Source organism: Artibeus jamaicensis, unplaced genomic scaffold, assembly GCF_021234435.1.
Source record: "Artibeus jamaicensis isolate MK-2021 breed Jamaican fruit bat unplaced genomic scaffold, CSHL_Jam_final contig_464, whole genome shotgun sequence".
Lineage (NCBI taxonomy): Eukaryota > Metazoa > Chordata > Mammalia > Chiroptera > Phyllostomidae > Artibeus > Artibeus jamaicensis.
The window spans coordinates 235,289-248,240 of NW_026521842.1; the positions used below are offsets into that span (position 1 = coordinate 235,289).

A 12,952-nucleotide genomic window follows, 5' to 3' on the forward strand; every position below is an offset into this window, starting at 1 on the left:
TCTAAAGGTGCTAATGGAGGAATTTATTTATTTACAAAAATAAGCAATTAAACTGAGAGAAAAAAATAAGTCATAAGCACTAGGAAACTAGAGACTGATCATTAGAAAGAGGAGAAGGAAACTCCTAAGATAATCATGTACTGGCTGTTTACTTATTATCTTTCAGTCCCATACTGAACCTTCTATCTGCTTCTTTGGAACTCGGCCTCTGCAAACTAGGCTTAAGGCTGACTGACAGGAATCAGCTTGAATTCCAGCGGCTGCTTTTTTGCTCGGACTACATTTCCCATAGGGTCTGTGGCTCGAAGGTACTTCTGCCGGGAACTGGCCGCCTTGTCCTTTCTAAACTAGCCGTAACCAGGCTGCCAGCAACGAGTAAGACGGGCAACTCTGTCAAGCAAACCCGCTCCACGTGAGAGCAGTTCAAGCGTTGGGTCCTTGCTGTCGGATTTGGTGTGGATAAAGGGTAGACAGCTCAAACACCCTTCCGCTCTGAGAGGAATTGCGGGGCGGGGTTGGGGCCGGCTGGGGCGGGCTGCTGTGGTCCGCCTCTGGACTACATTTCCCAGAGGACTCTGCAGGCTGGCTCACGTTCCGCGGGCTTTCCGCTGGAGTGGCGGGCCGGTTGGCCACGAGGTCTTACCTCCTCTGGACCCTTTAGATCCCGGTGCAACTTGGCTAGTTTGCACCAGATCGGAACTAGGGGAGGACTAGGGTGAGGAGTCCGGTCCCGGCCTTTAGTGTCTGGAGCTGGCTGGCGGGCGGGTTCTTTCGTGCCCGAAGGGAGCTGACGGAGAGGAGATCGTCTGTGTGTGAGAGACAGATTATTACTGTCTTCCTGGTATGTGATTGTGACTGCATGTGGTGATAGCATACAGTCTCTGGGTGATGGAATGGAGTGCTTGTGGCTGTGTATACCCACAGTGGGAATGTGCGAATGACTGCATGGCTGCGCCATTGTGCACCGGGATGTTGGAATTGTGTGTCCCTGTGTTGGGTGTGTGATTGTGCAGCGCACCGTGTGTGTGGGAGTCGGAAGTCTGGTCTGTGAGTGTGTGGTATTAGGCGCCTGTGACTGTGCAGGTGCAAGTAGTGTGACCCCTTGTGTGTGTATTTGTGTGAGATTGTGATGGGTTGTGGGGCAATGGGTAGGTGGATGTGGGGAAGCCTGTGATAGTGGGTTTGGGATTTTGTGAGTCCCCTACGTGCTCATATGGGGTTCTAAGTAACCAGGAAACTAGGTATAGCACTATGTACCTATGGTACACATGGGGATGAAGGGTTGGGACCCTGTGAGTGTGACTTCACCGCTTTCTTTACCTAGGAGACTGCCTCATCCTGTAAGTAGATTGGGTTGTACTCTTCATTTTTCCCTGGTCTTACTCTTTATGTATGTTTGGGTAGAAGAGGGGCTAGAGGAAGTGTGGGATTGAAAAGCCAAGTGTCTCATCAATTTTTTCTTTCCACAGTTCTGTCATTAAGAGGAAGAAGAAAAAATGGTTATTGAACATTCAAAGACCAAGCTCAAGGTGCTTTGAAGTTTTTCTTTCTTCCCTGAGATCTTTATTGTTTTTTAGGGTGTAATTTTTTTCCTCTTCTGGCAATTTCCAGTAATCAAAACCTAATTAATAGACGTTGTCCTTACTACTTCCCATTTAGATACATAATGGGGGGACCTTGGGATTAGAACCAAAACCCAGTTTCCTATCTATCCCTTTCATCTTAGTTTTATTGTGACAGTTTCTCCTGTGTGCCAGATCTCTAAGAGGCAAATATAAAAGCTGTATCATAATAACTGAATTGTTGAAAATAAGATTAGTGCATATGTAACATCACACATCACAGTCCTGTTATCGAAAACCACAGAGCTTATGGGATGATGTTGGTTAGTCTCAGTTCAAGTAGGTGACAGGATCTTTCACTTTGCCATTATTTTTGCAGTTTGAGTGAGATTAGGGGATTGATCAAAGAGTTCTTTACCAATGGCACCAGGGATTTGCCAGGTAATCTGTGAGTAAGCCCTGAATCAATTTTCAGGTCTATTTGGAATTAAATACTCAAATGGTCCTCTTAGGGTTCTCAACCTAGAATCCTTGGATTCCATCATTGAATTTCTAAAGGGAAGGAAGATTGTAATGCTATTCATTAAGGGCTATAAAAAAGGTAGAACCATGGATAGAGACTATAACATGTTGGGACAAGACTTAAGATAATAGTATCTAAAATTAGTTTTCATAAATAGGGAAATTTTAAGTAAACCCCATATAAGATGGCATTTTATACAGCTAATTAAAACTACATTTGAGATATAGCATACGCATTTTATGACTGACATTAAGCAACACTAAAGTAAATAGAAATGGTCAAGAAATTGTTATTTAAATCTACCTCCCTATTTTTTAGGAAGGGAAGTATATGTAAAAGGGCCAAAGGAATTTGAGGTCTTCAGAATGACAAAGCTTTGGAACACAATTTTCAGATCGGTAAATTGCAAAGCAATTCTTAGATAGAGTTAAGCTCTTCAGATACTTCTTTGAGATTCACATGACAAAAAGATGTCATAAAAGGCAGATTATGAACACTCAATGAGCAAAACTAGGTTTCTTTCCTTCTCTTATATTACATCCTTGAAAAAAAATCCCTCTGAACAGGATTTAGCCTTTTGCCCTCCACCTAGCAGATGATGACTATATCCAAGAATACTTCCCTCCTCTGAGATGGCAAAAATTTTCTTCTCCAGAGGCTTGTGCTTCCATATTGCCCTGGTGGGAGTGGAAATAGGGAAGGAGCAATGAGAGGAAAGATAAGGTAATCCAAATGTTGTAAGTAGACAGCATGTACATAGGCAATATCTGACATTCTAAACTTAACACAGTAATTAATTAGGTTATAAAAATCTATAGTTTGAGTTGTAGCTAGACTTATTTATTATTGGAAACAAGGGTAGTTCCAGATAGTGGAGAGAAAGGTGATAAGCCTATGCCCAGGTGAGTGAGGGGAATTCAGAATTTGGAAGCCTTGCATGTGAAAGTTTATCTGGTCTATGTCTAGGCCACAGTCTTCTTTCATTTGATCTGTTGTCATAGACTATTAACTGATCTCCCTACTTCCTTCATGGCCTGCCTTTCTTTTTTAGCAGAGCAACCAGTGTAATTTTCCCAAACTGTAAGTTAGATTATGTTATTGCTTGACTTAAAACTTTCTGTGGCTTTCCATCTTACTCAGAATAAAGAGCAAAGTTTCTATAGTGGTTTACCATACCCAGATGTAATCTATCTCTGTTACCTCCCTGACTTTTATCTTCTGTAATATTTTTGACATTCAATTCTGTCCCCTATGCATTTGAGCTTGCTGATTGCCCTGCTAGGAATTTTCTTTTCTTTCTTTCTTTCTTTTTTTTTTTTTTTTTAAGATTTTATTTATTTATCTTTAGAGGGGAAGGGAAGGAGAGAGGGAGAGAAACATCAATGTATGGTTGCCTTTCATGCGTCCCCTGCTGGGAATTGGCCTGCAGGGAACTGGTCTGCAACCCAGGCATGTGCCCTGACTGGGAATCGAACCGCGATTGTCTGGTTCGCAGGTCTTTCTTTTTTAAAAAGTATATTTTATTGATTGTGCTATTACAGTTGTCCCATTTCCCCCCTTCACTCCCCTCCACCCTGCACACCCTCTCCCACCCACATTCCCCCTTTAGTTCATGTCCATGTGTTGTAATTTTTTTAGCTTCTGCATTTCCCATACTATTCTTGCCCTCCTCCTGTCTATTTTCTACCTACCATCTATGATACTTACCTGTACCTTTTCCTCTCTCTCCTCCTCCCACTCCCCTGTTGCTAACCCTCCATGTGATCTCCATTTCTGTGGTTCTGTTCCTGTTCTAGCTGTTTGCTTAGTTTGTTTTTGTTTTAAGTGTGGTTGTTAATAACTGTGAGTTTGCTGTCCTTTCACTGTTCATCTTTTTTATCTTCTTTTCCCCAGGTAAGTCCCTTTAACTTTTCATATAATAAAGGCTTGGTAATGATGAACTCCTTTAACTTGAACTTATCTGAGAGGCACTTTATCTGCCCTTCCATTCTAAATGAAAGCTTTGCTAGATGGAGCAATCTTGGATGTAGGTCCTTGCCTTTCATGACTTGGAATACTTCTTTCCAGCCCCTTCTTGCCTGTAAGGTCCCTTTTGAGAAATCAGCTGATAGCCTTATGGGAACTCCTTTGTAGGTAATTGTCTCCTTATCTCTTGCTGCTTCTAGGATTCTTGTCTTCATTTTAATCTTGGGTAATGTAATTATGATGTGCCTTGGTGTGTTCCTTCTTGGGTCCAACTTCTTTGGGAGTCTCTCAACTTCCTGGACATCCTGGAAGTCTATTTCCTTTGTCAGATTGGGGAAGTTCTCCTTTATTATTTGTTCACATACGCTTTCCACTTGTTGCTCTTCCTCTTCCCTTTTTGGTACCCCTATAATTCGTATGTTGGAGCGTTTAAAGATGTCCTGGAGGTTCCTAAGCCTCACCTCATTTTTTTGAATTCTTGTTTCTTTGTTTTTTCCTGTCTGGTTGTTTCTTTCTACTTTCTGGCCCACTGCATTGATTTGAGTCCCAGTTTCCTTCCCATCACTATTTGTTCCTTGTTCATTTTCCTTCATTTCACTTAGGGTAGCCTTCCTTTTTTCTTCTAGTTTGCAACCAAATTCAACCAATTCTGTGAGTATCCTAATCACCAGTGCTTTGAACTGTGCGTCTGGATAGGTTGGCTGTTGTTTTGTTGCTTAGTTGTATTTGTTCTGGAGCTTTGATCTGTTCTTCCATTTGGGCCTTTTTTTTTTTTTTTGGTCTTGACACCCCTGTTATGCTATGAGGGGCGGAGCCTTAGATGTTTGCCCAGGCAAGTCTACTTAGTTGCTGGGTTGTGATGCTGTATGTGGGGCAGGGGTCAGAGAGGGAACAATGGCGCTTGCTCCTCTCTGCCAGATTTCAGTTCCTTCCTTTCAGTCCCTTCCGAAGCTTCCCCCATGCAAACTGGGCCCTTCTGGTTCTGGTTTCTATGTGGGTGGACTTGTGTACGTTTTAGGACCCTGTGGGTCTCTCCAAAGAACTTTCCTGTGAGGCTGGGAGTCTCTCCGCACTTCAACCACCACAGGTGTTTTTAGTTGGTGTTTTGAGCTTTATTTCCCCGTGCTGGAGTCCTGGGTTGTATGGTCTGTCTTGCTCCCCAGTTTCTTCTGGTTTATCTGCACGTGAATGTGGGACCGCCCCATCAGCCAACTGCCTCCCTCGGTCTGCCTGCTGCCACCCCCTGCCCAGGGTCCGCCAGCCACCACTTTTTTTGTGGTGACCCCTCTTCACCTGGCTGCCCAACTCCGCCCCTCCTACCGGACTGGATGAATGTTTCTGTTTTAACTGCTTGGTTGTTAGACTTCCATGCAGTTCAATTTTCTGTCAGTACTGGTTGTTTTTTTGTTTCTAAATTTTTATTGTCCTTATTTTGGTTGTGTGAGGAGGCACAGTGTGTCTACCTATGCCTTCATCTTGGCCGGAAGTCCAGGAATTTTCTTATTCCTGATATCTGCATCATTTACTCCTTAACTTCCTCAAGACTTTCCTCATCTGTCTCCAGATTGGAAAAATATTCCTTGACTACCCTATATAGAATAGCATCTCAACCAACACACTTTCTTTTGCCCCTGTTTTATTTTACTTTTCTTCATAGCTATTATTATTTTTTTGTGGACATGTAATTGATATATAACATTAGTTTCAACATTTGTATATATTGTGAAATAGTCACCTCAATGAGTCTAGTTACTGTCTATCACTACAGAGAACTACAATTTTTTTCATGTGATGAGATCTTTTAAGATGTATTCTCTTAGCAACTTTCAATATACAGTATTATTGATTAAGTCACTGTGCTTTAAATTACAACCCTAGGACTTATTTATTTTATGACTGGAAGTTTGTACTTTTTGACCACCTTCACCTATTTTGTCCACTCTCTACTCTTTTAACCTTTGGCAATCACCAATCTGTTCTCTGTATTTATGCATTTTTTGTTTTGTTTCTTTAAATGCCACATGTAAGTGAAATTGTATGGTGTTTATCTTTCTTTGTCTGACTTATTTCACTTAGCATAATATGTTCAAGGTCCATCCATGTTGTTGCAAGTGTCAGGATTTTCTTCTTTTATACATATGTCCATTCATTCATTGATGGACACTGAAGTTGTTTCCATGTCTTGGCTAACAGAAATGATGCAGCAGTGAACATGGGGTACAAATACCTTTTCCATTGTATTTGATTTTTTCAAATAAATACCCAGAGGTGGAATTGCTGGATTGTATGGTAGTTCTATTTTGAATTTTTTAAAAATATTTTATTTATTTATATTTAGAGGGAAAGAGAAGGAGAGAGGGAGAGAAATTTCAATGTATGGTTGCCTCTCATGTGTCCCCTGCTGGGAACTGACCTGTAACCCAGGCATGTGCCCTAACTGGGAATCTTGGCTGGAAGAATCTTGATTCCCACGGTTGGGAATCAAACCGTGATCCTTTGGTTCACAGGCCCGCGTTCAATCTACTGAGCCACACCAGCCAGGGCTATTTTGAATTTTTTGAAGAAACTTTATATGATTTTCCATTGTGGCTGTACCAATTTACATTCTCACCAGTAGTGCACAAGTGTTCCTATTTTCCACATTCTTGCCAACATTTTTTTTTAAAGATTTTATTTAGTTACTTTTAGAGAGGGAGAAATTGAGGGAGAGAAACATCAGTGTATGAGAGATACTCGATCAGTGGCCTCTCCCACACTCCACACCAGGGACCTTCCCTGTAATCCAGGCTGTAGGGGAGCTCCACCTGCAAGAACCCCCTGGCCGCCATGGATGAGAATAAGTCTACCAAGACATGATCTGCTTGGGGAAGAAAGGTGGCCGATCTCTCAAAAGAGAAGGGCCAAGAGCCTTTTTCTCAATGGGCTTTTTTTTTTTGAGTTTCAGATCTTTATTTAAGCCCATGCTAATGTATTTACATTATAACACAAATATTCGTTGAACTTTTAGTCCCTAAATAATGCATTACTGAATAATGAGCTAATTAACTCTCATTTTTAAGTCCTCATGATCAATATGTAGAAATTGAATAGAAAGGGTAAAACCTTTTTTTTTTTAAGATTTTATTTATTTATCTTTAGAGGGGAAGGAGAGAAGGAGAGAAACATCAGTGTGTGGTTGCCTTTCATGCATCCCCTGCTGGGAACTGGCCTGCAGGGAACCAGCCTGCAACCCAGGCATGTGCCCTGACTGGGAATCGAACTTCGATTCTCGGTTCGCAGACCTGTGTTTAATCCACTGAGCTATACCAGCCAGGGCCTCAGTGGGCTTTTATTAGGTTCATTTTGCACAGGAATACACATAAAGCTCATCAATCATTGTCAAGAAGTAAGGATCAAAGAATAGATAATATACAAAGAACTCTCAGGGCCTATTCTAAGTCAGGGTCTATTATTTAAAGGGCTACAAAACTTTGGGAAGCAAACTTATTTCCTGCTGGGACCTCTATCATTTAATTGAGAGCATTCTAAACAAAGCAGGTTTCACAGGAGTTTATACATTCTTTCTTAGGCCTGATCACCCTAGGGAACCCACCCTTTGCAGCATAGGCCTGACTCCCCTCTGTCACTGTTTTGGGCTTAAATCAGGCAGTGGAAGTAAGGCAGCCAAGAGATTAGAAGACTTCTTGAAGACAGAATGAGGACTCAGGCTATGTCAAAGCTGAGGGGTGAGGGTCTATCACCCCCTTTTGCTATAGCTCCCCAAGTCCTTCTCTGGGGCCTCCCCATGATCATGCCTATCTTAGGTCATCCCTCCCTTGAGGAACCTTACCTGTGCTTGGCTAACAGATCAAGCATTGAGGACCAGGCATAATGAAGTAAAAGAAGCAGAAGCAGCGCTCCAGTCAGGAAGATAAGCTTTGTCTCCTTAGTGGCTTATTGTCAGAAGGTCACTCACTCAGCCTTAGCCATGGGGAGGGGGAGCGGTTACAGCTTCTGAAACCAGGCAGGGCAGTTCCCAACACCAGGCATATGCCCTGACTGGGGAATTGAACTGGCTACCCTTTGGATCACAGGCTGGCACTTAATGCACTGAGGCACACCAGCCAGGTTATTTTTGATAATAGCCATTCTAATAGATGTGAGGTGATATCTCATTTTGGTTTTGATTTGCATACCATATATATTTGTATCCGCCATCTACAACTAAGTCTTAAGTATATTTCTGGTGTTCCAAGGATGGTGAGGGGATTTAATATTAGTGTAGCAGTAGCAGACTAGGCTAAACCATGCTATTTTAACTTAAATGTCAGTATCTTAACATGCAAAGTTTATTTCTCATTCATATTACCTACCCATCATGGGCTATGTACAAGAGTGTAGCTCAATTCTTGTCTTGTTTCCTATCCATTGGGTTGGCCAAAAAGTCTGTTGAGTTTTTTTCCATAAAATAAAAGATGCATTTTTCACTTTCATCAATAACATTATTGATTTGGATATTTTGAGTATGTCAGCTATCTCCTGTGTGGTGTGATGTTGATTGTTCACAGTTAATGTCTCGATTTGATCGATATCAACTTCAACTGGTCTACCTGGCCATGGAGTATTGTCCAGTGAGAAATCACCAGCATGAAACTTCACACACTACTTTTGACATGTTCAATCAGTTGCACTACCTTCTCCATACACTGCACAAATCTTTTTTTGTGTTTCAGTTTCATTTCACCTTTCTTGAAATAAAACGTAATATAGTGAAAATATTATGTTTTTTCTTCCATCTTCAACATTAAAATAACTACACAAAAAATTCACCAATTTTGATATTTTTTTTAAGAATGCATGCTAATATGACAGCTGTCACAATACATTCTAACAAAATTGTTTTGAATGAAGTTAAAGACAATGAAGTACTACTAGAGCCATCTTTCAGAAAAAAACAAACAGACTTCTTGGCTAACCCAATAGTTTGTGGGGCTGGTTTTCAAGGCCTTGTGGTCTCTGGCATGGGTTGGGCAGGCCTGTCTTAGATTTCATGGTTCATAATATAGTCAGAGAGAAGCTAAGAGATTTTTATGTCTTGAGCTTGGTATGTACTGGAAGCCTCTGAAAGTCTTTGTCTAAGTATGGAACATATGCAAGTATATTGTGTTTATAGCTTGAGGACTCCATCTTTGACTTAAGTTGTACCTTGGGTAACCTGGCTTGAGGAAAACTGGCTGTACCTACAAAGGGGGAACTATGGAGCCATGTTGTTATTATACCCACCTGAGGTTCAGACCAACATCTTTAGATTAGTGCAATGGTTTGCCTGAATCCCTCCTGCAGAGGTACGTGGGCCCCTCTGGTGCTGGAGCATATCTGCCCTGAACCCATCCTGATGTTCTTGGGTTTCACAAGCTTAGGGAAGTGCTGGGATTTGTATACATCCCTTTCAGTTTCCATCAGAGAGAGCATATGTATGTATCTGGGAGGTGTAGGGGTAGACAGCATAGTAAGTAAATTGAAAGAGGAGTTATTTTGGGCATATCTGGGAGTTACTTTTTTCTTATCCCAGCTGCTTTCGTGGGATGCTGTACTTTTCCAAAAGAGGAATTTAAGAATGTACAACTCAGCATAAAAATTTTAAAAGGCATGTTCCAAGTGAGTTATTCTTTCCTGAAATACAATGTCTTTTTTAAAAACTAATTTTTATTGAGGTATAATTGGCATGTAGTTTCAGGTGTATAACATAATGATTAGCTACTTTGATATGTAATGATCACCACAATAACTAGTTAATATATATCACCATACATAGATACAAGTTTTTTTTCTTGTGATGAAAACTTTTAGGATCTACTTACTCTTAGCAACTTTCATATATGCAATATAATACTTTAAAAAATCTTCAGCCAAGGATATTTTGAGAGAGAGGAAGGGAGGGAGGGAGGGGGAGAGAGATATGTTGATGTGAGAAAGAAACGTCAATTGGTTGCCTTCCATTTGAACCCTGACCAAGGATCAAACCCACAGATTTGGTGTATGGGATGATACTCCAATCAACAGCCACCTGGTGAGAGGTGCAGCCTTTTTTGCCTTTATTTTCTTAACTCTCTTCATGTATACCCTGATTCTTTTCAATTCCTGCTTTTACTGGATGTTCCTTAGGATTAACTCCCTGAGCTTGCCAAATAAACCCAAAACATCGAATTTGTTGTGTAAGCAGAAACTACATCCACTATTACATGTTCAAGTGGGCCCAACTTTTGCAATAACTCATTTCTAAAAACATACATTGGTGCATGTCATGTAAAGCACCAATGGAATTCTCAAATACTGATAAATACTCATGAGTTTCTGCTGGATTGTCTCCAATGTTTTCTTTGACTGTCTTTATGACTAAAGTGGTACCAGTATTGTTGGTGAAGGCTCTCTTCTGATTACAGACTGCTGACTTCTTGAATTCTCATTTGGGGAAGGCCTCCTTTAACTTCAACAGTATAATACAGTTTTATCGTTTCAGTGGTTGGTGACTTTCAGGGATGTGGCTATAGACTTCTCACAAGAGGAGTGGGACTATCTGGACCCTGCTCAGAGAGACTTGTACAGAGATGTGATGATGGAGAACTACAGCAACCTGGTCTTACTAGGTAAGGTTATTTATCCCCAAACATCTTGTGAATTTTGGGTGTATCTTTCAATTGTTTGGGTACATTTCTATTTCCTAGGGAATTATTTTGTGCCTTGCAGATTAGGATATGGGAAGCTCTTTGTAATCTCTATATCTTCTCCATTCTTCAGAACTTTATAACTTGCTTTTCATGTGGTTGCCTATTTTTTTTAGAACTAGGTTTGAATTCAGCAACGTGGTTATATCTTATTATCTTTTCGTGTAAACAGGACTCTCTATTTCTAAGCCTGATGTGATTTCCTTATTGGAGCAAGGGAAAGAGCCCTGGATGCAAAGGAACATGGTGGGAGGATGCTGCCCAGGTGAGTAAGGATTTAACTGGGGAAAGGCACTGCAGTTAAGAACCCACCACCCTGGCTGGTGTGGCTCAGTGGATTGAGTGCCAGCCTGTGAATTGAAAGATCACTGGTTCAATTTTTAGTCAGGACACATGCCTGGGTTGTGGGCCAGGTCCCCAGCTGGGAGCATGGGAGAGGCAACCAGGTGATATATCTCTTCCACACTGAGGTTTCTCTCCCCTTCTTTCTCTGTCCCTTACACTTTCTCTAAAAAATAAATAATTAAAAAAAAAAAAAAAAGAACCCAGCTGGCATGGGAGGCAAAATCCTAAAGGTAATGATTGAATAATGTCTCCCTTGTAGGCCCATCCAAGAGTTGTGGAGAAAAGGCCTAAGATATGTGGAGAAAAGTACTCTCTGTGCTACTCATCTGCCTTCATTCTGTCTCATTTTAAAGCCCTTTTTTACTGTTGAGGAGATGTTCTATTTCATATAATTTGGATCTCCTTTCCCTTTTATTATGTACTTTTTAAAAATTATTTTTCAATCACAGTTGATATTCAATATTATATTTCAGTTGTAAAATATAGTAATTAGACATTTATATAACTTTGAATTGATAAGTCTAGTACCCATCTGACATCTTACATAGTTATTATAATATTATTGGCTATATTCCCTGTAACGTACTTCACACCCCTGTGGTTCTTTTAAATACATTTTATTGATTATGCTATTACAGTTTTCCCATTTTTCCCGCTTTATTCCCCTTTACCCTGCACACCTCATCCCATCTGCATTCCTCCCTTTCAGTTCATGTCCATCAGTCATACATATAAGTTCTTTGGCTTGTACATTTCCTATACTATTTTTATCCTCCCCCTGTCTATTTTCTACCTACCATCTATGCTACTTATGCTCTGTACCTTTTCTCCCTCTCTTCCTGGCTTATTTCACTTAGCATAATGCTCTCCAGTTCTATCCATGCTGTTGCAAATGGTATAAGCTCCTTCTTTCTGTCTGCTGCATAGAATTCCATCATGTAAATGTACCATAGTTTTTTGATCCACTCATTTGCTGGTGGGCACTTAGGTTGCGTCCGGCACTTGGCAACTGTAAATTGTGCTGCTATGAACATTGGGGTGCATAGGTTCTTTTGGATTGGTGTTTCAGGGCCCTTAAGGTATAACCCCAACAGTGGAATTTCTGGGTCAAAAGGCATTTCCATTTTTAGTTTTCTGAGGAAATTCCATACTGTTTTCTACAGTGGCTGGACCAGTCTGCATTCCTACCAACAGTGCATAGGGTTCCTTTTTCTCCACGTCCTCTCCGACACTTGTTTATTTATCTGTTTACAAGGGCCATTCTGACTGGTGTGAAATTGTATCTCATTGTGGTTTTAATTTGCATCTCTCTGATGGCTAGTGATACTGAGCATCTTTTCATGTGTCTCTGGACCCTCTGTATGTCCTCCTTGGAGAAGTGTCTGTTCGAGTCTTTTGCCTATTTTATAATTGCTCATTTTTTGTCTTCCTGGAGTCTTCTTGTGAGTCCTTTATATATTTTGGAGATCAAGCCCTTATCTGAGGTGTCATTGGCAAACATGTTTTCCTATATGGTTGGCTCTCTTTTCATTTTAATGCTGTTTGCTTTAGCCATGCGGAAGCTTTTTAATTTGATGAGGTCCCATTTGTTTATTCTTTCCTTTATGTCCCTTGCTTTATGAGCTATATCAGTGAAGATGTTGCTGCACGGGATGTCTGACATTTTCCTGCCAATGTTTTCCTCTAGGACTTTTGTGGTTTTATGTCCATGTCCTCTTCAAGAAATGGTGTTGAGAGATCTGGACAGCTACATGCAAAAAATGAAACTTGATCACCAACTTACACCATACACAAAAATAAATTCAAGGTGGATAAATGAATGTTTATTTTTTCCTTTGGTTCCAAGCCATTGA

General features: G+C 40.7%; 1 protein-coding gene across 3 annotated transcripts in view; it reads left to right on the forward strand.

Moving 5' to 3' along the window:
• Positions 1-609: 609 nt before the first annotated feature.
• Positions 610-12,952, forward strand: part of LOC119049823 (zinc finger protein 850-like) — an 80,955-nt gene continuing 68,612 nt past the window's right edge. Inside the window, exons 1-6 of one of the 3 annotated variants that reach the window (XM_053666634.1) lie at positions 610-841; positions 1,470-1,529; positions 10,046-10,099; positions 10,550-10,676; positions 10,927-11,019; positions 12,720-12,906. In XM_053666634.1, coding sequence (XP_053522609.1) covers positions 1,497-1,529; positions 10,046-10,099; positions 10,550-10,676; positions 10,927-11,019; positions 12,720-12,906 — 494 coding nt within the window. In that variant the 5' untranslated portion in view covers positions 610-841; positions 1,470-1,496. Of the gene's footprint in view, positions 842-1,469; positions 1,530-10,045; positions 10,100-10,549; positions 10,677-10,926; positions 11,020-12,719; positions 12,907-12,952 lie in introns of those variants that run through there. The other 2 variants (XM_053666635.1, XM_053666633.1) reach the window with 2 other exon arrangements.